The 27,500-nt window shown below is 37.0% G+C and overlaps 1 protein-coding gene across 18 annotated transcripts in view; it reads left to right on the plus strand.

The window, feature by feature from the left end:
• The window catches only part of LOC144978325 (uncharacterized), a 165,986-nt gene that overhangs the window by 72,342 nt on the left and 66,144 nt on the right, over positions 1-27,500 (plus strand). For all 18 annotated transcript variants that reach the window (XM_078924208.1, XM_078924201.1, XM_078924200.1 and 15 more), the window contains one exon: positions 4,892-5,629. In XM_078924208.1, the coding sequence (XP_078780334.1) occupies positions 5,545-5,629 (85 nt within the window). In that variant the 5' untranslated portion in view covers positions 4,892-5,544. The remainder of the gene's footprint in view (positions 1-4,891; positions 5,630-27,500) is intronic.

Genomic DNA, 27,500 nt, shown 5'->3' on the forward strand with positions numbered 1-27,500 from the left:
GGTCCGTTATACTTCCGGATGGCAATGATGTGAACTCCTTGGCCAAGCGCATTCTATCTATAGAAATAGATAATGCATAAGTGCATATACATACACACACACACACACACATATATATATATATATATATATATATATATATATATATATATATATATATATATATATATATATATATATATCTGGTGCGTAAAAAAACCCGGAAGTTATATGCCGGACCATAACAGTTGACATCTGATATTTTACCACAATCAAACCAATTTATTGAAATTTATGTTTACAAATTTTCATGAAAATATATTGAAAGATATGATTTGACATTTGACGATTGTTTTAATAGACAAACCGCAAATTTTCCATATCGAAGATTTTGACGTAATTCTCTAATTTTGATGCGATCCGTCGATTCCGCTTTATAACTGCGTAGCCTTTTCCCCCATGATCCAATTGCTTTTCTAATGTCTCGAACAGTGATTCGATACCATGTAGCCTACTTTGAATTGCCTTTTTAAAAAACTCTGGTTCTGGGTAGACTGTTGTGCGACCCTGAAAACCATATTTAATATGTTTGGACAATGGATGAGAGTAGAGAAGAAACATTACATATTATCTTTAAGATTCTACAAATGCAATATCTCACGAACAAGGAGTCAAAGCAGTCGATTGAATTGGAGACATTGGACGCCCTGCTAATAATTCTATCGATGTTGTGTTTGACACTTGCAGAGATGTCGCTTCCCCAGACAGATAAACTAAATGTCATAACCCTTAAACGACATAACTATATTCTATCAATATCATCATCATCATCATCATCATCATCATCATCATCATCATCATCATCATCATCATCGTCATCATCATAATCATCATCACCATCATCATCATCATCATCATCATCATCATCATCATCATCATCACCATCACCATCATCATCATCATCATCATCATCATTGTCGTCGTCGTCGCCATTGTTGTCATCGTCGTCGCCATCATCATTATCATCACCACCACCACCACCACCACCACCACCATTAAAATTGATCCCCTCACGTAACACTTTTTAAAGAGTGACAAAAAAAGAGTGGAACAAAGATTAAGTATAAATAAGTATTTTGACAGAAACCCCCTGATACCTGTCAGTTTTGTTTTGTTGAGAGGCGAAGAAAAGACGTTGAAACACGCAAAATATGACAAGATAAACAAGGGTTATTATAATATCGCATTTAACCAGTTAACTGTCGTACTGTGGAAATAACTTGTATTTAAACATTTGGCCTGAAAACTCTTCCTACAAATATAGGATGACATAAGCAGCCTAAAATATGTGACCCTTCGCCTCAAAACGGTATTAAGTCGGGTTGGTTAAGATGTTAAAAATTGAATTTATAGCCAGAAATATCAGACTTGTGTTGAATTTGTATGTTTTATTGAGGAGAATGGATACCATATTTTAGGGTGCTAATGCCAACAATTTATATTTTTGACCAGTTTAACATTTAATTCTGCTTTTAAGCATTTGGCTCGTTCCGACATAATACGGTTTTGAGACGATGGGTCACATATGGTATATGTTCTCCTCAATAAAACATACAAATTCAACACAAGTCTAATATTTCTGGCGATAAATTCAATTTTCAACATCTTAACCATCCCGACTTAATACCGTTTTGAGGCGAAGGGTCACAAATATCGATCTATTTAAATGACTCCCATCTTGGCTAAAACTCTCAAACACGGGATCTCGCGACTATGAAGATGACGTCACTCCGGTCTTTGTTATTGTTTTATTATTATTATTATTATTATTATTATTATTATTATTATTATTATTATTATTATTATTATTACTATTATTATATTATTATTATTATTATTATTATATTATTATCATTATTATTATTATTATTATTATTATTATTATTATTATTATTATTATTATTATTTTTCTTTTTTTTTGCCATCCGTGTTTATGAGTAATTCTCACTAAATTGTATAAAGGAGACTAAAAAATGTTCAAGGTTACACATAATTTTGTGTGTTGGTCCGTTATATTTCCGGATGGCAATGTTGTGAGTTTTTTTATAGCTAAGCGCACACTATCTACAGAAGGAAGACTTCGCACAGTCCAATGTTTGAGAGTTTTGCCAAGATCAGGGTCAATAGGATTCAATAGTCGTAGCGTCACTTCCTTTCTAATGACGCATGGTAACTTAGTGACACTGGATCTAAACTATCGGAACAATGGCGGACGCCCTTACGAAATATTTCTCCGACGAGCATAAAAGTGTATTCAGAGGAGAAAAATATTATAAATACGATCTTGTTTTAACTTTTATATATTCTGATCACAAGACATATGAAAGGTTCTAGCCAGCTTGAAGAATAAAAAGTAATGATTTTCTTTGTTTAGAACCAAGATGGCCGCCGTTGCCGGGCTGCGTGACATCAGACTACTGAATCCAATTAAAACGATCAATATTTCAAGAACAACGTTTTCTGCCAAATGTTCATTATCCTTCAACAGTCGTAACGTCACTTCCCTCGTAATGACGCATGGTAACTTAGTAACTGGCTTTAAACTATCGGAACAATGGCGGACGCCCTTATGAAATATTTCTCCTACTAGCATAATAGCGTATCCAGAAAGGAAAAAAACATTATAAATCTGATCATGTTTTGACTTTTACACATTCTGATCACAAGACATATGAAAAGTTCTAGCCAGCATGAAGAATATAAAGTACCAATTTTCTTTGTTTAGAAACACGATGGTTGCCGTTGCTGGGCGACGTGACATCAGACTATTGAATCCAATCACGAGTACGGCATTTAACTGGTTAATTCTCGTGAGTGAGTGCTGTCTAACATGGAATCAAAAACGAAAGTGAGTGTGGTTTTGTTGAATGTCGTAAGCGTGCGTTTGTTAGGAATAGCTAAAGAGGGGGAAAGGAGGGGAGATTAGATATAGGTATATAGATAATTCGAAGATGACGTCACTCAGGCCTTTGTTATTGTTTCTGCCATCCGCGTTTGTGAGTTGTTCTCACTAAACTGTATTAACCAGACTATAAAAGTTCATGGTTACACAGAATTTGTGTGCTGGTCCGTTATACTTCCGGATGGCAATGATGTGAACTCCTTGGCCAAGCGCATTCTATCTATAGAAATAGATAATGCATAAGTGCATATACATACACACACACACACACATATTATATATATATATATATATATATATATATATATATATATATATATATATATATCTGGTGCGTAAAAAAACCCGGAAGTTATATGCCGGACCATAACAGTTGACATCTGATATTTTACCACAATCAAACCAATTTATTGAAATTTATGTTTACAAATTTTCATGAAAATATATTGAAAGATATGATTTGACATTTGACGATTGTTTTAATAGACAAACCGCAAATTTTCCATATCGAAGATTTTGACGTAATTCTCTAATTTTGATGCGATCCGTCGATTCCGCTTTATAACTGCGTAGCCTTTTCCCCCCATGATCCAATTGCTTTTCTAATGTCTCGAACAGTGATTCGATACCATGTAGCCTACTTTGAATTGCCTTTTTAAAAAACTCTGGTTCTGGGTAGACTGTTGTGCGACCCTGAAAACCATATTTAATATGTTTGGACAATGGATGAGAGTAGAGAAGAAACATTACATATTATCTTTAAGATTCTACAAATGCAATATCTCACGAACAAGGAGTCAAAGCAGTCGATTGAATTGGAGACATTGGACGCCCTGCTAATAATTCTATCGATGTTGTGTTTGACACTTGCAGAGATGTTGCTTCCCCAGACAGATAAACTAAATGTCATAACCCTTAAACGACATAACTATATTCTATCAATTTTTTTGATTCGATCGTTTTGATAGAAAGTGCAATCGTTTATTGATTTATTACTTTATTACAATTATGTGATCAGTTTATTTTTTAGGCGATTGTCAAATGTTACACCTAGATACTTATACAGAAGTAGGACAAACCACTGGGGTCGATGAAACAACTCTTGACATATTATTTCTACACGTTACGGATGTATCAGACATATATATATATATATATATATATATATATATATATATATATATATATATATATATTATATAATCTTTGTGTCGTAAAAAAAATAAAAAATACGTTCACTGACAAAACACGTTTATTCATTTCGACATAAAAGCTTTTATAGATAGTGTACGCTTGGCTAAGAGGTTCACAACATTGCCATCCGGAAGTATAACGGATCAATACACAAAACTATATGTAACCTAAAACGTTTATAGTCAGGTTAATACAGATTAGTGAGAATTTCTCATAAATACGGATGGTAAAAAATAATTTAAAAATAAAATAAAATAAAGACCCGAGTGACGCCAACTTAATTCTATCTATTGCATAAATTGACGACTAACCAGTTAACTGCAGTACTCTATAAAAACTCGTATTTAAATATCGATCGATTGAAATGACCCGCATCTTGGTAAAAAATAACCTCTCAAACCTGGGACTTCGCGAAGTGTTACGATCAAATCGCTCTAAATTTGAATAAATTTAAATCGATTTAAATTGATCAATAATTGAAGGACGAGTTTGCTGGCCAAATTTTCAAATATGGGTTTTTCCAGAGTACGCAGAATAGCAGTTGTGTTCAGAAGAACTACAACAAATGTTTTAAACTAAATATTCACACTTGAAAATTATCGTTTTCAAAATTTGACTTTTTAGGGATAGGTATAGAGATATATATTTTCGTTACATGAACACTATTAAAAAGAAAATTTGGCTTATCAATTTTATATACACATCATTCATAAACGAATAATTTAATGTGCTCAATTGTCTATTTTTCATTCACAGATCGTCCTTACATGCATATCAAGAAACAAAGAATGCCCAACAAAGGAAAGTGTGTGACATAGAAATTATCAAAAATAAAAAAAAATAGTGTAAACTGCTCAACGTTTCAATTCGCATAATATCATCTCATCATCAAGACAACTGAAATTTTGTGAGCAACAATTAAATAAGGTTTAAAAAAAAAAGGAATAAAAAGAAACGAAGAAGAGGAGGAGGAAAACGATATCAAATCACCGGAATTAGAACACAAAACAACCCCGTTCAACATTACAAGCGTAACCGTTAACAATCGAGGTTAAAGGGTAAAACCAAAATAAGACATTAGGTGTTCTCTAAATAAATAATGAAACGACGGACTGCATGAATAATAAAAAGATTTAATTTGCCCTGGAGTATAAGTAACAAGGCTACAGCATTTTCTGAGGACCTGGCAATCACGTAGTATACTATTCCTTCATTCACAAGCTAGCTATTATACCTTCAGGATTAATTTCAAGCAGACATTTACTCGGCTTTTTATAGACAAGAAACACCTGGAAAAAAAAAAGAGCTGTATTATTCTTCAACCTTAGTCGTCGTTTTGACCAGAAGTTTTCTTATCATCTTCTTTGCTACCGTTAGAACACACACTCACTTCACAAAAAATTCATAAGATGCCTACCTACAGCTTCCGGTTGTCATGTTTGGTAACCATGGTGACGATCCTCTTGGGCAGCCATATTTCTTTCACGTCAGCAAGTAAGTTGGAAAATTTATCCATACAAACTATGATTTTGAATTTCAGATATAGATATTTTCTCTCTCTCTCTCTCTCTCTCTCTCTCTCTCTCTCTCTCTCTCTCTCTCTCTGTCTCTCTCTCTCTCTTGTAGGAGATGAGGTGGTCAAGTGATTAAGACATTGCATTGTCACCTTCAATTCGATGGTTCAAACCCCACTTCAAGTATTTTCGTTTTTCTTTATGATTTATACAACATTGACAATGCGTATAGTGAGAGCTTTAATAAAAAAAAGGAATCTTAACGGAAAACTTACTGCACACGAAATAGAAAATGTCATTCCATTGACCCGACTGCTGACTAAATGAAACATTGTGAGGTGCATTTCTCGTGCTGAAATCCGAGACTTAATCGACACTATCCAACAAGAAACTTCAGAGCACCATGCGTACGCAATATCAAGTCATTAAATATAACATTTGATATTGGTGGATGCGTATCCTTCACAGTTTATAGATAGAACGAAGATGACGTCACCCAGGCCTTTGTTGTTGTTTTTTGCCATCCACTTTTAAGAGTAATTCCCACTTAACAGTTTTATCCAGACTATAAAAGTACATAGTCACACCGAGTTTTGTGTGTTGGTCCGTTATACTTCCGGATGGCAATGATATGAGCTTCTTAGCCAAGCGCATACTATCTATAGTCTCTCAGAGAGAATCAATTGAGATGTATTGACTCAACTGAAGTTAGAAACCCGAAAACCCGTGCAAAATATAGATAGTTAAATTACAAATAAATAAATGAGCGAGAGGATGTTTATCGACTTGACATGGTCTGACCTAAATACGTACCGTCTGCGTTTGAAACCTTTTTGGCTCTGAATTACAGTATCGGATGAAACTTATAGATGCACTTATAAATAGTCATTTTTGTTTAAAGTCATTTTTTTAACGATACACGTTTGAATCACCAACAAACAAAAGAGGAAAACAGTCAAGATAGACGATCAATCGTTACTTTATTGAGCTGTCAAAACATGACACGAGCAAGGATCCCTCATTAGTTCTTTTCAATCTCTTAACTCTGTACTATTTTCCCTAATTGCCTAACTGATACGGGAATAATATTCATGAGAATGGGAGCGATCTATATTAATGTTGTTGTCCAACCTAGCCATTGTCACATGATTTGTTGCTATACAACGATTGGACATTTCTCAATGTATCGAAACACGCTGCTTTGTTTATGAAAGTTGTAAACATACTCATGAGTCATGCTGATCAAAATGACCAATTGGATTCAATAGTCTGATGTCACGTCGCCCAGCAACGGCGGCCATCCTGGTTCTAAACAAAGAAAATCGGTACTTTTTATTCTTCATGCTGGCTAGAACTTTTCATATGTAATGTGATCAGAATGTATAAAAGTCAAAACATGATCAGATTTATAATGTTTTTCTCCTCTGGATACACTTTTATGCTCGTCGGAAAAATATTTCATAAGGGCGTCCGTCATTGTTCAGATAGTTTAGAGCCAGTTGCTAAGTTACTATGCGTCATTACGAGGGAAGTGACGTCATGACTGTTGAAGCGTTTTGTAACGTTGGATATTTCTCAAACTGTGAATAGTTTTCACTTTGTGGGTAATTTTGAGCACACTTTGCAATGTGACCAATGACCTCGAGCACATGGAAATATTATATAGATCATGCGCATAAACCCATCGAAGATGAAACTAAATTACTTCCATATCAAAAGTTTTGTCTAGTCAAAAGCCACGCAGATTTTAAGAAAGTAAGCTTTTATTGAAGGAACGAGATTGACGTAACTAAGCTCTTTTTGTTATTGTTTTTAACAGCAATGGGCACGATCTATAGATAGTTCGAAGATGACGTCACTCAAGCCTTTGTTGTTATATTTTGCCATCCGCGTTTGTGAATTATTCTCACTGAACTGTATTAACCAGACTATAAAAGTTCATGGTTACACATAGTTTTGTGTGTTCGTCCGTTATACTTCCGGATGGCAGTGTTATGAGCTTCTTTGCCAAGCGCATACTATCTATATTAACTTTCCATGTGCTCGAGGTCATTGGTCACATTGCAAAATGTGCTCAAAGTGACCTACATAGTGAAAAGTGTTCACAGATTTTGAACTATCTAACATTAAGATTGGTCATTGTGTTCTGCTTGACACATGGGTATGTTTACAACTTTCATAAACAGAGCAGCGTGTTTACATTTGTTCAGAAATGTCCAATCGTTGACAGCAACAAATCACGTGATTGATGACTCGGTTGGACGAAACCATGAATATAGATCGCTCCCATTTTGATGGTTAGTTTTGTATTGTTCAGATATCAAAGTTTTTGTTCAGAAACATCCGTTGTTTTGTATCATATTTCATATCGAAGCCTTTTTTCACATTGTGGTAGTACGAGCGTTACTCAGGAGTAACCCATCAAAATATCCCCTGCTCTTTACCCCATTCCGTCTCCTTGACTAATTTCCAGTCAACGAAAAGGCCTAACAAACATGCTTTAATTGGATTCAGTAGTCTGATGTCACGCCGCCCGACAACGGCGGCCATCTTGGTTCTAAACAAAGAAAATCATTACTTTTTATTCTTCATGCTGGCTAGAACTTTTCATATGCCTTGTGATCGGAATGTGTTAAAGTCAAAACATGATCAAATTATGTTTTTGTTCCCTCTGGATACGCTTTTATACTCGCCGGAGAAATATTTCATACGAGCGTCTGCCATTGTACCGATAGTTTAGAGACAGTGTTACTAAGTTACCATGCGTCATTAGGAAGGAAGTGACGTTACAACTGTTGAAGAGTATTCCCAAGCTACCTTCAGTGCACGCCAAAGGACAAATAGGTCAGTCCTGCAGTTAGACAGTGAATATTTCATAATATTTTGACACACTGATAAGGCAATTGCATCGCAACACCTCTTGATACATGCATTATTAATTGTGAGTGATGTTCAGAATTTACAACGCTGATTGGTACAGGTGATAGGCAAGTAATTAAGTTTGCTATTGGTCGACGATTCACGTGTATCGGTCGATAGCAGAGCCAAAAAATACTGTTTTAAAAAAATGCGTATAAATAGAAAATTTGAGATGTTTATTGACTTGACACATGTTAACAAACTGCTATACGAAAAATGACGTAATTTTCAAAGGTCTATCCGGGACAAAAATATAGAGACGCGAAACTTCTGAAGTGACAATGAAGTTTTAATAACAGACAATGCGTATCTAGGTTAGACCGTGTCAAGTCGATAAACATATCCTCTCGCTCATAATGTTTACATATATATATATACATATATATATATATATATATATATATATATATATATATATATATATATATATATATATATACATATATATATATATATATATATATATATATATATATATATATATATATATATATATATATATATATATGTAATACAATTGAAATTTGACACGTGTTTTTGCAGCTTTCTATAATATTCAGTCGGGTGATTTCTTCTCAATGAATTCTCATAGGCAATAGATAGTATGCGCTTGGCTAAGAAGCTCATAACATTGCCATCCGGAAGTATAACGGACCAACACACAAAACTGTGTGTATCCATGAACATTTATAGTTAATGGTTAATACAGTTCAGTGAGCATAACTCATAAACGCGGATGGCAATAACAATAACAAAGACCTGAGTGACGTCATCGTCGAACTATCTATAGATAGTTAGAAGTTGACGTCACTCAGGTCTTTATTATTTTTTGCCATCCGCGTTTATGAGTATTTCTCACTAAACCGTATTATCCAGACTATAAACGATCATGATTACACAAAGTTTTGTGTGTTGGCCAGTTATACTTCCGGATGGCAATGTTGTGAACTTCTTAGCCAAGTGCATACTATCTATAAACTTTTTATCTATTTGTACGATAGATATTGGGTAGAAATGGTTTGTACTTTATCGAAGCAAACACCATCAATAACTCAAATGCTATGTTTACCGACTTGACATTGAAAAGCCACATACGAAAGGAACGCCCGAGTTTCATGACTCGATACAGGATTCAATAGTCTCATGTCGCGTCGCCCAGCAATGCCGAGTAGCGTGGTTCTAAACAAAGAAAATGGGTACTTTTTATTCTTCATGCTGGCAAGAACTTTTCATATGGCATGTGATCAGAATGTATAAAAGTCAAAACATGATCATATTCATAATGTTTTTCTCCTTTGGGTACACTTTTATGCTTTTCTGAGAAGTATTTCCTGAGCGTCCGCCATTGTTCCGATAGTTTAGAGCCAGTTACTAAGTTACCATGCGTCATTACGAGGGAAGTGACGTCATGACTATTGAAGCGCATTATCAATTAATTCCCTGGGTCAATTGAATAAACCGGGACTCATTCTATAAGGTAATAGTACAATTGCATCCATGTTAAGAGCTTGTCAGGCATAGCAACAAGAGGTCACGGAGGAACCTGGAACCTTCAATTGCAACGCTTACCTTACAATGTATGACGAGACGACATGACCCTTTAAGGCGCTTTAAATATTTCCCCAAGAAAACGATAGCGTTCTCATCGGCCCGGTACCCAGTTTACACCTAATTATCTGGGTGGGGTTCCTGACCTCCCATAGTGGGCAGGGGGGTACATACTGTGTCTTCTATCCCCTTATATCTGTTTTCCAACATGCTTTCTGTCTTTGTCTTGGAATGAGATTACTTGGTTTTATCCTGGCCCTGGCGGGGGGAAACAGTCAAATGCATAGTTATTGTTTTGGGAGATGATATTTTTTGCCTTGTAAATCATCTCTCTGTGATGTATTATTATATTTGTTATTTTGAATGTATAATATAAGCATTTGAGTGTATTCCTCTTTGTTGGATTTTGTGCTTGTTCCGGATGAGACATAGGTGATCTCAAACTAAGTACATTGGTGGTATGCTCTTGGAATCTACATCTGATCACTATTTGTTCTCAGTTCCCCTTTGTCTAACTTTCTCTTGGGTGCTTTAATTGTAATTCTAGAACTTTTTACTATCCCATTTTCTTCCTTTTTACTGGCGCTGATATAACCTTAATGTGTTGCAAGCGCCGTAAAACCCTTAAACACAAACAAACAAAACAAAGACCTAATTATAGTGTGTAATTGCAACTAAAGAACATTTTCCAAAGATTCAACTTTCTGCCGCCCAGAGCGGCGGGAATCAACGAGAGGGGTAAGTAAATATAGAGCACAAAGAGGCATTCAAACCTACCTCCCAATGGGCATGATCTATAGATAGTTCGAAGATGACGTCACTCAGGTCTTTGTTATTGTTTTTTGCCATCCGCGTTTATGAGTAGTGCTCACTGAACTGTATTAACCTGACTATAAACGTTCATGGATACACACAGTTGTGTGTGTTGGTCCGTTATACCTCCGGATGGCAATGTTATGAGCTTCTTAGCCAAGCGCATACTATCTATATTACAATTCCATGTGCTCGAAGTCATTGGTCACATTGCAAAGTGTGCTCAAAATGACCCACATAGTGAAAAGTGTTCACAGATTGAAAAATATCCGATGTTACAATTGGTTATTTTGCTCAACATGACTCATGGGTATGTTTACAACTTTCACAAACAAAGCAGCGTGTTTAGATTCAATGAGGTATGTCCAATCGTTGTACAGCAACAAGTCATGTGATCGATGACTAGGTTGGACGAAAACATGAATTTAGATCGCTCCCGTTGAATCAACAGACTCTCATGCTAGTGAGCAGTTAAAGATAAAAACAGAATAAAATCAAATAAAATTCCTTTTAAAATTTATCTCTAGGGTGTATTCTAAGGGAAGACTGAAATAACCCAGGCGACAGCCGCAGTGCAGCGCCGCGAACTGAGTTAGGGCGATGTGACTTGCTAAAGGCCACACAGCGCAGCGGCGGGGGAATCAAACTCGGTACCTTTCGGGTACGAAGCAAAGACCGCTGGTCTTAGTTATGAAAATCATAGTATTCATAGTACGATCTTTATAATTGATAATCATAATATCAGCGATGGATTAAAAATTCTAAAATTGAACAACCCTCCTCCCCCCCCCCCCCCCCCCCACTAAAAAAAAAGAAAGCAAAAAGCAAAAAAACCAAACATTCATAACAAAGTTTCAGGAATAGAAAAATGCAAAGGCATAAATAAAACCATCTGACAACTCTTAACTCAGGAAAAAATTAATTACCTGGCACTGTCCATTTTTACTTTTACATATCTATATTATTGCGCTCTTGCTGGATGAGAGTTTTTCAAAGCTTGGTCTAAAACTTTTGGCCACGACTGTAGATGTTGCTTCGATTTTGTTTCTGTATTCATGCTTATTATGTTGTGTCGTGATTTTTAATTTTGTTGTTTTTAAGCATTTTTATTATGTAAAGCGCCGCAGAGCACGGTTGACGTGGATGCTTAGGCGCTATATAAATTCATTATTTACTATTACTGACTATTTAGTATTATTTACTATTACTCTTGAAGGAAACGGGATGGAGTGTAAAATTGAATCGCACTTATAAAAGGTGAATATGATAGTGCATGGGCCAGTGGGCGAAACCCTCCCCCCCCCCTGGGGGAGTTTTCGCCACATGGTTTTTCTGAAACAGCAATATATCTTGAGTATTAATCCGGGTGTTACCGTTTTTTCAAGTGTCATTTACGAGAGTTACGGCCCTTGAAAGGTCATTAGGTGCAATTTTTTGTGAAATCGTTTTTGTGCATAAAATGGTTGTTTATCACCTTAAAATTGTTTCACATACAATCAATAATGGAATTTTATTGTAATTTCTCATTTTTTGCCTCATATCATAAAATATTTTACAAAGCCATATAGCGTTTTTAAATCTTTGATAGCCATTTTCTCTATAATTTGAAAAAAAAATCTATTACAGTGTACTTGTTTCCCTTCAGGATGAATAAACAAGAGGGATTTTGCACTAGCACAATTCAGGCATGCTTCAGGGACATATAACACAAATTAATCCGGGTGTTACAGTTTTTTCAAGTATCATTTACAGGAGTTATGGCCCTTGAAAGGTCATCGGGTGCAATTTTTGGTGAACTCATTTTTGTGCATAAAATGATTGTTTATCACCCTAAAATTGCTTCAAATGCAATAAATAGTGGAATTTTATTGTCATTTCTCATTTTTTGCCTCATATCATAAAATATTTTACAAAGCTATATAGGGTTTTTAAATCTTTGATAGCCATTTTCTCTATAATATTTAAAAAATATATATTACAGTGTATTTGCTTCCTTTCAGTGATAAATAAACAAGAGGAATTTTGTACTAGCACAATTCAGGCATGATTAATGGGCATATAACACATATACATTTGTAACATTTGACCTTGCTGTAGCAAAGAAAGCTTACGATATTGTCTGGCAAAACCCACAGCTTTACAAAACAGTCATTTATTCACCTGGGTGTCTTTCACACCATAATTTCATATCTTGGTGCCCTGGGAAAGCTCCAAAGTGGATCTGGTTTTGAAGAAATTGTGACTGAAGCAGGGCTATGTGCACATGGTTCTATGGATAGGGTTATGAGTGGAAAGAACTACAACAGGGCTATACGAGTGCATGTGTCTGTTTTGGAGGCTCTAGAGAGGCTTCTGCTTGCAAAATTTGAGCAGGACACGGATTCAAAACTCATTAAAGACCTCATGTCTTACATAAAGGAATTCACCGAAGGAATTTCAAGCCATAGAGCTAATAAAATTCTCCAGTCAACTGTGTATGCTGAGTTATTTTCCCAGTATGAAGCCTTCAAAGAGAGTGTCCGCTCAGGAAAGTACGGAAAAACTGCACAATACTGGATCCAATACATGGACAGAGTTTGGCTTCTCCTCCAGTTTCTGCGAGCTACAAAGACAAACAACTTTCTTCTTCATATATCTTTTTTAAAAGAACTGTGCCCACTGCTTTTTACCATGAATCACCACAATTATGCCAAGTATCTCAGTGTATATTTTGTGTCACTAGCCAACCTGATTCATTCCCACCCAGGGGCAGAAGAAATGTTACAAGATAATGGATTTAGTGTCTCCAGATCAAGGACGCCTGCTGGAAGAATAGCAGTTGATGTGACCATTGGACAAACTATAAACAAACATGCAAAGACAAAAGGAGGTATTGTTGGGTTCAGCAAGAGTCTTCCAAGCTATTACCGTTGGAGTGTAACAAGACACAATCGAGCAGAATATGTATCAGCAACCCAAAGAATGATCAGCAACAACAACTGTATAGATATAGACACCCACAAAGAATTGAGCCTTGCAGAAAAAAGACAAAGTGAAAAGCAAGTGCAAAAGATCCTCCAGGCATTTTCGGCATTTATCAATCCCTTTGAAGTTGAAGATGGTCTGGTCAGTCTAGCTTCTGGAAAAAAAGTGCAAGAGGATGTTGCTGATGACCTGCTAGCCGTGGAAAAAACAGGAAAAAGATTGTTTGAAAGTTTTGTTGAAGACAGACTGAAGGAAAAGACTGTAGAATTTCACAAGCCGTTAGAAAGGAACAAGACCAAGACATTTGCATCATTGAGGAAAGTGGTAACAGTGAAAAAAGACATGAACGTGGTCAAAATCAAGGCACAAAGAAATTTATTTGGCCAGCTTCTTGTTTTGTCCCAAGAGCACAGTGTTGATCTTCAAAAAGTTCTTCAATATCCTCTAACACCTACTCCATGGTCGCTGGCTTCATCAGATGGTTTACCTCTGAAGACCAACAAAGCAACTCTGTTGCACAAGCTCACGCCTGACAATTCATTAATGTTCGAGGATTATGCAAAAACAAAAACAAACACCGTTTACATTGTTGATGGCAATGCACTGTTACAAACTCTGTCAGCAATCCCAAATACATTTGGTGAAGTAGCCAAACTTACATTTTCCTCCTTACCACAAGCAGCTTGTGTACACTTTGTGACTGATACTTACATAGAAGATTCAATCAAAGGTTGTGAGAGATTGAGGAGAGGATCTTCTGAAGATAATGCATACTTGTTAAGAGGATCTGAAACAACAGTGCCCAGACGTTGGAAATCATTTCTCAGCTGCGTTGATAACAAAAGATCCCTTATCAGGTTTCTCCTCAAGGAATGGGAAAGTAACGAATATGCAAAGAAACTGAGAAACAGGGAAATCTTCTTTGTCTGTGAAGAGAGATGCACCTTACTTTACAGTGACACGGATGAATTTACCACAGCTGTACCTTGTCTAGATCTCTACTCATCACAGGAAGAGGCAGACACACGAATTATACTGCACTGTCAATATGCTTCCCGCCAACCAAACTGTGAAACAATTGTTGTCAGATCACCAGACACGGAAGTCTTCTTACTTCTCCTTTCATTCTCAGAGACAATTGGAAAGACCCTGATTTTTTATACTGGCTGTGGCAACAACAGGTGACAAATCAATGTCTCTCAGATAGCAAAGACTTTGTCTAAACAGATGTGTGATGCATTACTTGGTGTCCATGCATTCACAGGCTGTGACACAACAAGTTGCTTTGGTGGGCAAGGAAAACTGAAAGCTCTAAAATTTCTTCAAAAGGAGGAAGATCCTAGAATTCTGTTCTCCAGATTTGGAACATCAGCAGCTGTTTCGAGTAATGACTGTCTCGTGTTAGAGTCATTTGTGTGCAAGCTGTATGGCAAAACCTCATGCACAAGTGTCAACAAAGTGAGGTATGACATAGTTCGCCAGCGTTTCAAAGGAAAGAAAGGTACCATCTCATGCAGTGGTGGAATTGATCTGTGTCAGATGCCTCCTTGTAGTCAAGTATTGTCACTGCACATATCAAGAGCCAACTTTCAAACTCTCATTTGGAGGAATGCAGTGTGCCAGAATCCTAGCATTCCAAAACCAGAGGATAACGGTTGGCAGAGAAATTCTGCAAATGAATTGGAAGTACAGTGGTTCAAAGATGCTTTCATTCCAGATGAGTTGCAGGAAATTGTGTATGAAGAAAGCTGCACCAGTACTGACGAAGATACATATGCCGAGGATGGTAGTGATAGCTTTGACAGTGATTTCCTTGACGACACTTCAGAGGACGAAGAGGATTTTGCTACTGATGATGAGGATATGTAATAAATTGGTGAGCAGTGCAAACTGTTAAGGAGTAAAGCATGTTTGCAAAACACATAAGGATATTGTTTTTATGTACTTACTGCATCTTGAATCAAGAATCCCTTTTGAGTATCAATTATTCTTCATAATATAACAATGCGATTTCGTTCAAAAGTCTTTGGTAATGATGCTTCACTTGGGTTGTGAACAAATTAGTCTTTTTTCATGATATATCTATTGTTTTTACCACACCTTCAACTTACTTTTAAATGTGACAACTGGACATCAATACCATGTTTAAAAAGAATGAAAATTATGATGAATTTGGCATCCCACAAAGTGGAGAAAAATTTAAGGGTTGCGTACACTTTTAGTTTTTCATGTGACGTAGAAATATGAAGGTTGTTGTTGAGGCTTGGGCCATAGCTTTCTTCAGTGCTACATTTTTAATGAACATGCTGTTTTTGGCCATATTTAAAATAATTTTTGTGTAAAACAATGAAATAGCCCATAAGTTTAGATATGACACTTCATGAGATTACTGACAAATTGTTTCAACTTTCTGTGAATCTATATAATATTTACAAATTGAAAGCTTGTGCACATAGTTTGATAGTATATTCAATTTCCTTCAGTTTGATACCCAATTTGCATATATTTGAATTAATATTGTAGTCTCCAGAGCCTTTGAAAGAAATGTTGTCTCTTTTTTGCAAGGGGACACAACTCACTTTTTTCAAAGAGCCATAACTCTCTTAAATGACACTTATTTTTACGGTAACAGTGGAATTTGTATGGCCAATAAGTTCTATTATTTGAAAAACATAGTGGCATAAACTCCCAAAGGGGGGGAGGGGGGGGGGGTCCCAGTGGCCTAAGCACTATGAACCAGTTCAGGTTACGGGAAAATACTGCGCCGTACTCTGAAAAAAAAAACCCCAACAAAACAACACATTTTAAAATTTTGGTCAGAAAACTCGTCCTTCATGTATCGATTTGATTAATATGACTCATCCTGTCAAAAACTCTCAAACCTGGGAAACCCCTAAAGTCCCAGGAAAGTCACAGGTTTGAGTGTTTTGACAAGATGTGGTCAATTCAATTGATGGCTATTTAAAGGTTGAGTTGGGTTTTATTATAGGGGGGGGGGGTGGAGGGGATTTAAAACGTGTTTTTGATAGTCTCTCTCTCTTCAAGTACCAAGTCTGTGCCAGACATCGGTGATCATGGTACGCCATTCATCTCTCTGATCAGATAACCTCAGAAAACGAATATTACTCTTCTCTTTCTTTGTCACCCAGCTGTTCAAACTATTCAAATATGTTTTTCTTGGTCTACCTTTACTCGTTTTACCTTCTATCTATTCTGTGAGAGCAAGATGTTCAATACATTTATGTCGATTTAGGTGCCCTAAAAATGGCATTTGTCTTTTTCTTATTGTACGAATTAATAACCCTTTAATTTCAGCTTGCTCTAATACTTCTTCATTAGTTTTCTTCTCTGTCCGTGAGATTCTTAACATCCTTCTAAGAAACCACATTTCTGCTGCCTCCAGTTTCTTTCTAATGTCTTCTGTAATTGGGGGGGGGGGGGGGGGGGGAGGTAAGTTTTAAGACTTTTCCTCAGTTTTTCAAAACTACAAGGCCAGTGGTTTCTTCAGCTGATGGTTCAAAAGTAAACTAACGCTGAAATTGGACTTAATGATCCAAAAAATCGATGAGCGAGCAATTAGGGGGGGGGGGGGGGGGGGGGAGAGAGAATTAAGACCTTCCCTCAAAACCACAAGGCCAGTGGTTTCTTCAGCTTTAAGCGGAAAGTAGCAATTACAGTCCATTCCACAACCCGTGCGCAAGCGTTGACGTGTATGTCTTCACAACCTTCTGATAGATTTTATAGAAAATTGGCTCAAACACTAGAATTGTTAGTGACATGAAGCTGATTTCATTTCACCGGTTACAGTACCATAATTTGGATTTTTTCTTCTTTACGGTATATAAAAATGAAAGTTCTGCATGAATGAACAAATGAATGGTTTACAATAACAGTTTTATACACAGTGAATTATTTTGTGATTACGATCACTGAACTCCTTACAGGCTTGACCAGGGGTTTACTTTTCACGAGATTCATGTGCGCTACCCACTAACATTGCCACCCTTGGTTCAAAATGTAATGACATAGCAAAGTGTACGATTTATACACATTTGACATAAACAATAGGATTCAATAGTCGTAACGTCACTTCCTTCCTAATGATGCATGATAACTTAGTAACACTGGCTCTAAACTGTCGGAACAATGGCGGACGCCCGTATGGAATATTTCTCCGGCGAGCATAAAAGCGTATCCAAAGGGGAAAAAACATAAATTTGATCATGTTTTGACTTTTACTCATTCTGATCACACGGAATATGAAAAGTTCTAGCCAGCTTGAAGAATAAAAATTAATGATTTTCTTTGTTTAGAATTACGATGGCCGCCGTTGCCGGGCGGCGTGACATCAGACTACTGAATCCAATTGTTACATTTTAATCGTTGAAAGCCAGAGGCGTAGCTGTCTGTTAAGATTTCTACATTCATAAAAAACGTGATCATGAAAATATGGATTAAACATACAAATTTGTCACAATGAAGAAAATTTTCAAGTATTTCTCCAGAGAGGCGAAGCGCAGAATTTTTCTTTCATGGCATGAGGCGAATATCAATATTATTAATAGATTGCCCACAACCAGGAACACAAAATGGAAAGGACAAATGAATAATTATATCATTTTGATTATGCACCTCTTGTATTTGAAAACTGCGTTTCCTTTGAAATATTTTTTACTGTACAAAATTTACATGGATAATGAAGTTTAGAGTCAGTGACATTTCACATTATCACATTCAAAGCTCGCCCCCCCCCCCCCTCCTCAGTGAACATAATTCAAGTGTGGCCAACATATACCCTGCTCGATGGGTGACCAGTGGGTTTTTTGTGCGACCTTTATGAGTTGTCTCGCTCAACAGCTGGTCGGGGATTATTTCTTTGTGAAAGACATTTCTCCTTTTCCTATCGGAGACGGGGGTAAAAATTCGGAGGTTCTCCTGTTATTTTTTTGGAATTTATTTATTACCATCAAAGTATTTGTCTAAAAAATGTATAAGTAACTCGCGGGTTGCTTGTGTCATCCAACCCATTACATGTTCGTTGTCCACCAGGGAAGAGCTTAAATTATAAACGTTGTGAGCATATTTCAACACTTCTAAGTACTACTCGTACTTCAGAAAAGTGAGTGGAGCAGGCACTTATTATGTTGGTAACAACAAGAGGTGAAGTGAGTAGGAAAGTGCCAGAAGACAATAGAGAATAAAATCGTGGATCGTGGATAGCTCATACGGTAGAGTCACGCTCTCATAGGCCATACATAGTTGTCATACCCGTAAGGTCGCGGGTTCAAACCCCCATCACCGCCCCAAAAAAAATAAATCAAAACATTTTAAAAAATTCTCTATTGTCTTCTGGCAATTTCCTTCTCACTTCATCTCTTGTTGTTAAGTACTATTTATTTAAATGATATCTATTGTTACATTAGTTCAAACACTATTTCAAACAACCCAAAATTATTTGCTAAGCTACGCAACTGACTGCAACCTTGTGAATATTTTACCCAGGGGAAAGAGAATCAACACACAATTACTGTAAACATTATAAAGATTGTGCCATATTTCTTTTATTGCAAACGATGAAAAGATCAAAGGAATTGAGCATTTGTGAAAACTGTTTGATCTGTCACTATCGCTATTCAAAATTCGTAATGTCACTTAAAATATAAGCTCGCAAAAAATCGTGGAATCACATTTCGTAACTTTGGAGGAATTTGCGGTATTCCATGCCCACGGTACTTGAAACGACTATAATGATGTGTTACCCTAGTCGCTGGACTGATAACAAAGCACTTTCCGTCGGTACTAACAGATCCAGCTGCTCAATCACTGGTGGGGGGGGAAAGGCGCTAAAAGAATATCTCGACTACATTAAAGACCAATACATACTCCTTTGCATATTAATAAATATTATTTGCTTTTCCACTCAGCTATCAGGAGCGCTTAAGGAGTGGAAGAGTTGATACTGCATAAGAGGGCGGTTGATTTACTCAAATACTTAACGGTATATAATAGAGACCTCTTTCAATACATATTGTTTTAAATTTAGAGTAAAGTAACCTTTCATCTCTTTTCTTCTCTTTCCCTCTACTCCCCCCCTCCCCCACCCCAACCTTCCCCACCCCCTCTCTTTCTCTTTCTCTCTCCCTCCCTCACATACCCCCCCCCCTTCTATCTCTCTCTCTCTCTCTCTCTCTCTCTCTCTCTCTATCTCTCTCTCTCTCTATCTCTCTGTTTCTTTCTTCTTTTCCTTTTATTTCGTCTTATCAATCAATCCATCACTATATATTAAGTATGTATTGTTTATCTATCTTAATATCTATCACCTTCCAGTCGATATCTTTCTTGACCAGTCTCGTATAATCACTTTCTCTATTACGTTATGACGGTTGATCATTCTCCTACAAATCGATTATCTATAATCAATGATTGAAATGATTAATCGTCATTGTTAGTGTTCGATACTTTTCACCGCTTTTATTGACACCGCATTCGTACACACACAAACACACACTCTCTCTCTCACACACACACACGCAAACGCACACACACACACACACACACACAAGAAAACAAATAGGGATAACAATGATATAGCAATCAATAACATTTTAAAAAAACTATCTTAAAGGTAACATCAACACAAATTGTTCAATGCGTGTCATTTCTGTTTCTTCCCTAATTATTTAAGTAATGATAACCCGATTTCAACCTTTGACGGGGGGGGGGGGGGGGGGGGGGGGGGGAATCATGCGGCTCTGTGGTCTCGTGGTTTGATACTTTGCTTGTGACATGTGGATCTCTAGTTCGAGTCCCGCAAAGTTAAATCCTTGGAAAATGCTCTCTACTCGGATAATTCTCAATATACCCATGTGTTAAATGTGTACTTGGTCTGTAAAAGCGTTGTATTTTGTCTAAAACAATTGTAACAGCGTCGAAAAGGGCGTCAGATTTACTTATAGATAGTATGCGCTCGACTAAGAAGCTCACAACATTGCCATCCGGAAGTATAACGGACCAACACACAAAATACTATGTGTAACCTTGAACGTTTATAGTCTGGCTAATACAGTTTAGTAAGAATTACTCGTAAACGCGGATGGCAAAATAGCAAAATCAATGACCCGAATGATGTCAAATTCATTCTATCTATATTATATGTAAAGCGTTTCTGTTAGATTAGGACCCTATGAAAGGGCGGGGGCAGACTGGGACTGGGGCTGGACTGGGGCCAGGTTGGAGTTGGGGGAATGGAGGAGAACTAGACATTGCATCAGTGTCTGTGTATACTGCTGAGGCTGGGATGGAAATGCAGCGTGTATCTTGTTTTTACATATTTTTTTTTCTCGAAAATGTTATGTGTTCCAGTTTCTGGGTTTTTATTTTTGCAATTCAGTGTGGTTTTTTTTTCTCATTTAAACTTCGTTGTTTGATGATGGAGTAGAAGCCATCAAGTACTCCAAACTTTAGGAATAACATAAACAACGATCATTTCAACTATTAGAAAGAGGATAACCCGATATTTCGGCCACATCAGAAGGCACGACTCACTACAGAAGACCATTGCAGAGGGAAAGATAGAAGGCAAGCGTGGTCAAGGACGAAGAAGGACAAGCTAGCTTGGAAATGTCGCAGCGTACGTAGGAAGCCCCATAAATCAATGTGCGAAACTCGCAGATGAGAGAGAGAGCTGGCGAACCATGATCTCCAACGTCGTGTCCGACATGGAACATCGGTAAAGGTAAAGAAGCCATATTCGGGTTACTTTTTTGGGAGAAGTAATTGTTAGGCCCGGTGCCAGTGACTGGGGGAATGCCAGGCTGTGTTCCCATCAGCTTCGATCTCGCCGGTGCAAATAATTTGCTGGGGTTTAATCGTGGACGCCCCAGGACTAGCACAGCCCCAGCATCGTCCCATCCCCGCCTCAGTCCCATCCTGGCTCAGACCTAAAGCATAGTGAGAACATTATGTGGATAGTGAGCTATAAAATTACAAACGCTCACTTCTGAATTCTGGAACGCAATATCCCCGCCTCTTAATACTTTAATTTGGCCACAACAACAGGGATTACCGATCTCATCGAAAGTGCTGTAATAGTGATGCGAAAAAGGTGATGATGATGATGACGAAGACGACGACGACGATGATGATGATGATGTTGATGATGATGATGATGATGATGCTGATGATGATGATGATGATGATGATTATGATGGTGATGATGATGATGATGATGATGATGATGATGATGATGATGATGATGATGATGATGATGATGATGACCGTGGTGGTGGTTGTTGTAGTGGTGATAGTGGTGGTGGAGGTGATGGCGATGAATCAAAAAGCCTGATAAAATAAATACACCAATTATGAAAATTGCGTCTAATGCGACCTTTAAGTGTTTTTCAACGGTTCATTCCTCAACAATCACATCCAAGATCAGCTGACATTAAAATTGAACGAATTAAATTAGTGCTTAGGCCACTGGGACCCCCCCTCCCCCCCCTTTGGGAGTTTATGCCACTATGTTTTTCAAATAATAGAACTTATTGGCCATACAAATTCCACTGTTACCGTAAAAATAAGTGTCATTTAAGAGAGTTATGGCTCTTTGAAAAAAGTGAGTTGTGTCCCTTGCAAAAAAGAGACAGCATTTCTTTCAAAGGCTCTGGAGACTACAATATTAATTCAAATATATGCAAATTGGGTATCAAACTGAAGGAAATTGAATATACTATCAAACTATGTGCACAAGTTTTCAATTTGTAAATATTATATAGATTCACAGAAAGTTGAAACAATTTGTCAGTAATCTCATGAAGTGTCATATCTAAACTAAGCTATTTCAGTGTTTTACACAAACATTATTTTAAATATGGCCAAAAACAGCATGTTCATTAAAAAAGTAGCACTGAAGAAAGCTATGGCCCAAGCCTCAACAACAACCTTCATATTTCTACGTCATAGGAAAAACTAAAAGTGTACGCAACCCTTAAATATTTCTCCACTTTGTGGGATGCCAAATTCATCATAATTTTCATTCTTTTTAAACATGGTATTGATGTCCAGTTGTCACATTTAAAAGTAAGTTGAAGGTGTGGTAAAAACAGTAGATATATCATGAAAAAAGACTAATTTGTTCACAACCCAAGTGAAGCATCATTACCGAAGACTTTTGAACGAAATCGCATTGTTATATTATGAAGAATAATTGATACTCAAAAGGGATTCTTGATTCAAGATGCAGTAAGTACATAAAAGCAATATCCTTATGTGTTTTGCAAACATGCTTTACTCCTTAACAGTTTGCACTGCTCACCAATTTATTACATATCCTCATCATCAGTAGCAAAATCCTCTTCGTCCTCTGAAGTGTCGTCAAGGAAATCACTGTCAAAGCTATCACTACCATCCTCGGCATATGTATCTTCGTCAGTACTGGTGCAGCTTTCTTCATACACAATTTCCTGCAACTCATCTGGAATGAAAGCATCTTTGAACCACTGTACTTCCAATTCATTTTCAGAATTTCTCTGCCAACCGTTATCCTCTGGTTTTGGAATGCTAGGATTCTGGCACACTGCATTCCTCCAAATGAGAGTTTGAAAGTTGGCTCTTGATATGTGCAGTGTCAATACTTGACTACAAGGAGGCATCTGACACAGATCAATTCCACCACTGCATGAGATGGTACCTTTCTTTCCTTTGAAACGCTGGCGAACTATGTCATACCTCACTTTGTTGACACTTGTGCATGAGGTTTTGCCATACAGCTTGCACACAAATGACTCTAACATGAGACAGTCATTACTCGAAACAGCTGCTGATGTTCCAAATCTGGAGAACAGAATTCTAAGATCTTCCTCTTTTTGAAGAAATTTTAGAGCTTTCAGCTTTCCTTGCCCAGCAAAGCAACTTGTTGTGTCACAGCCTGTGAATGCATGGACACCAAGTAATGCATCACACATCTGTTTAGACAAAGTCTTTGCTATCTGAGAGACATTGATTTGTCGCCTGTTGTTGCCACAGCCAGTATAAAAAATCAGGGTCTTTCCAATTGTCTCTGAGAATGAAAGGAGAAGTAAGAAGACATCCGTGTCTGGTGATCTGACAACAATTGTTTCACAGTTTGGTTGGCGGGAAGCATATTGACAGTGCAGTATAATTCGTGTGTCTGCCTCTTCCTGTGATGAGTAGAGATCTAGACAAGGTACAGCTGTGGTAAATTCATCCGTGTCACTGTAAAGTAAGGTGCATCTCTCTCTTCACAGACAAAGAAGATTTCCCTGTTTCTCAGTTTCTTTGCATATTCGTTACTTTCCCCTTCCTTGAGGAGAAACCTGATAAGAGATCTTTTGTTATCAACGCAGCTGAGAAATGATTTCCAACGTCTGGGCACTGTTGTTGCAGATCCTCTTAACAAGTATGCATTATCTTCAGAAGATCCTCTCCTCAATCTCTCACAACCTTTGATTGAATCTTCTATGTAAGTATCAGTCACAAAGTGCACACAAGCTGCTTGTGGTAAGGAGGAAAATGTAAGTTTGGCTACTTCACCAAATGTATTTGGGATTGCTGACAGAGTTTGTAACAGTGCATTGCCATCAACAATGTAAACGATGTTTGTTTGTTTTTTTGCATAATCCTCGAACATTAATGAATTGTCAGGCGTGAGCTTGTGAAACAGAGTTGCTTTGTTGGTCTTCAGAGGTAAACCATCTGATGAAGCCAGCGACCATGGAGTAGGTGTTAGAGGATATTGAAGAACTTTTTGAAGATCAACACTGTGCTCTTGGGACAAAACAAGAAGCTGGCCAAATAAATTTCTTTGTACCTTGATTTTGACCACGTTCATGTCTTTTTTCACTGTTACCACTTTCCTCAATGATGCAAATGTCTTGGTCTTGTTCCTTTCTAATGGCTTGTGAAATTCTACAGTCTTTTCCTTCAGTCTGTTTTCAACAAAACTTTCAAACAATCTTTTTCCTGTTTTTTCCACGGCTAGCAGGTCATCAGCAACATCCTCTTGCATTTTCATTCCTGAAGCTAGACTGACCAGACCATCTTCAACTTCAAAGGGATTGATAAATGCTGAAAATGCCTGGAGGATCTTTTGCACTCGCTTTTCACTTTGTCTTTTTTCTGCAAGGTTCAATTCTTTGTGGGTGTCTATATCTATACAGTTGTTGTTGCTGATCATTCTTTGGGTTGCTGATACATATTCTGCTCGATTGTGTCTTGTTACACTCCAAAGGTAATAGCTTGGAAGACTCTTGCTGAACCCAACAATACCTCCTTTTGTCTTTGCATGTTTGTTTATTGTTTGTCCAATGGTCATATCAACTGCTATTCTTCCAGCAGGCGTCCTTGATCTGGAGACACTAAATCCATTATCTTGTAACATTTCTTCTGCCCCTGGGTGGGAATGAATCAGGTTGGCTAGTGACACAAAATATACACTGAGATACTTGGCATAATTATGGTGATTCATGGTAAAAAGCAGTGGGCACAGTTCTTTTAAACAAGATATATGAAGAAGAAAGTTGTTTGTCTTTGTAGCTCGCAGAAACTGGAGGAGAAGCCAAACTCTGTCCATGTATTGGATCCAGTATTGTGCAGTTTTTCCGTACTTTCCTGAGCGGACACTCTCTTTGAAGGCTTCATACTGGGAAAATAACTCAGCATACACAGTTGACTGGAGAATTTTATTAGCTGTATGGCTTGAAATTCCTTCGGTGAATTCCTTTATGTAAGACATGAGGTCTTTACTGAGTTTTGAATCCGTGTCCTGCTCAAATTTTGCAAGCAGAAGCCTCTCTAGAGCCTCCAAAACAGACACATGCACTCATATAGCCCTGTTGTAGTTCTTTCCACTCATAACCCTATCCATAGAACCATGTGCACATAGCCCTGCTTCAGTCACAATTTCTTCAAAACCAGATCCACTTTGGAGCTTTCCCAGGGCACCAAGATATGAAATTATGGTGTGAAAGACACCCAGGTGAATAATGACTGTTTTGTAAAGCTGTGGGTTTTGCCAGACAATATCGTAAGCTTTCTTTGCTACAGCAAGGTCAAATGTTACAAATGTATATGTGTTATATGCCCATTAATCATGCCTGAATTGTGCTAGTACAAAATTCCTCTTGTTTATTTATCACTGAAAGGAAGCAAATACACTGTAATATATATTTTTTTCATATTATAGAGAAAATGGCTATCAAAGATTTAAAAACCCTATATAGCTTTGTAAAATATTTTATGATATGAGGCAAAAAATGAGAAATGACAATAAAATTCCACTATTTATTGCATTTGAAGAAATTTTAGGGTGATAAACAATCATTTTATTCACAAAAATGAGTTCACGAAAAATTGCACCCGATGACCTTTCAAGGGCCATAACTCCTGTAAATGATACTTGAAAAAACTGTAACACCCTGATTAATTTGTGTTATATGTCCCTGAAGCATGCCTGAATTGTGCTAGTGCAAAATCCCTCTTGTTTATTCATCCTGAAGGGAAACAAGTACACTGTAATAGACTTTTTTTTTTCAAATTATAGAGAAAATGGCTATCAAAGATTTAAAAACGCTATATGGCTTTGTAAAATATTTTATGACATGAGGCAAAAAATAATAAATGACAATAAAATTCCACTATTTATTGCATTTGAAGCAATTTTAGGGTGATAAACAATCATTTTATGCACAAAAATGAGTTCACGAAAAATTGCACCCGATGACCTTTCAAGGGCCATAACTCCTGTAAATGATACTTGAAAAAACTGTAACACCCTGATTAATTTGTGTTATATGTCCTGAAGCATGCCTGAATTGTGCTAGTGCAAAATCCCTCTTGTTTATTCATCCTGAAGGGAAATAAGTACACTGTAATAGATTTTTTTTCAAATTATAGAGAAAATGGCTATCAAAGATTTTAAAACGCTATATGGCTTTGTAAAATATTTTATGATATGAGGCAAAAAATGAGAAATTACAATAAAATTCCATTATTGATTGTATGTGAAACAATTTTAAGGTGATAAACAACCATTTTATGCACAAAAACGATTTCACAAAAAATTGCACCTAATGACCTTTCAAGGGCCGTAACTCTCGTAAATGACACTTGAAAAAACGGTAACACCCGGATTAATACTCAAGATATATTGCTGTTTCAGAAAAACCATGTGGCGAAAACTCCCCCAGGGGGGGGAGGGTTTCGCCCACTGGCCCATGCACTAAATATCTCACAACACTTATTTTAAAAAATACACACACTGTCATACTCATAAACAAACTCACAGACACACGTGAACAGCCGCACACACAAAGATAAAGAACGGCAAAATGACAAACAAAGCAAAACGAAAAACGCATTAAAAAACAAACCCAAAGAGCAAATACAAAAACAAAATACAACAAAACAATAACAACAGAACAAAAACAATACTGAAAAGAAATTTAAAATAATACTGTTAACCCATTAATGGCAAAATTCAATTTGACAGTTACCTGAAATCATAATTCCGGTTTTAACAAGATAGTGGTGACAACGAAACTGTTCCTACTACTACTACTACTACTACTACTACTACTACTACTACTACT

This window comes from Berghia stephanieae, chromosome 8 (genome assembly GCF_034508935.2).
Source record: "Berghia stephanieae isolate SIO BIC M18660-M18661 chromosome 8, UCSD_Bste_1.3, whole genome shotgun sequence".
In the NCBI taxonomy this organism is placed as follows: Eukaryota; Metazoa; Mollusca; class Gastropoda; order Nudibranchia; family Aeolidiidae; genus Berghia; species Berghia stephanieae.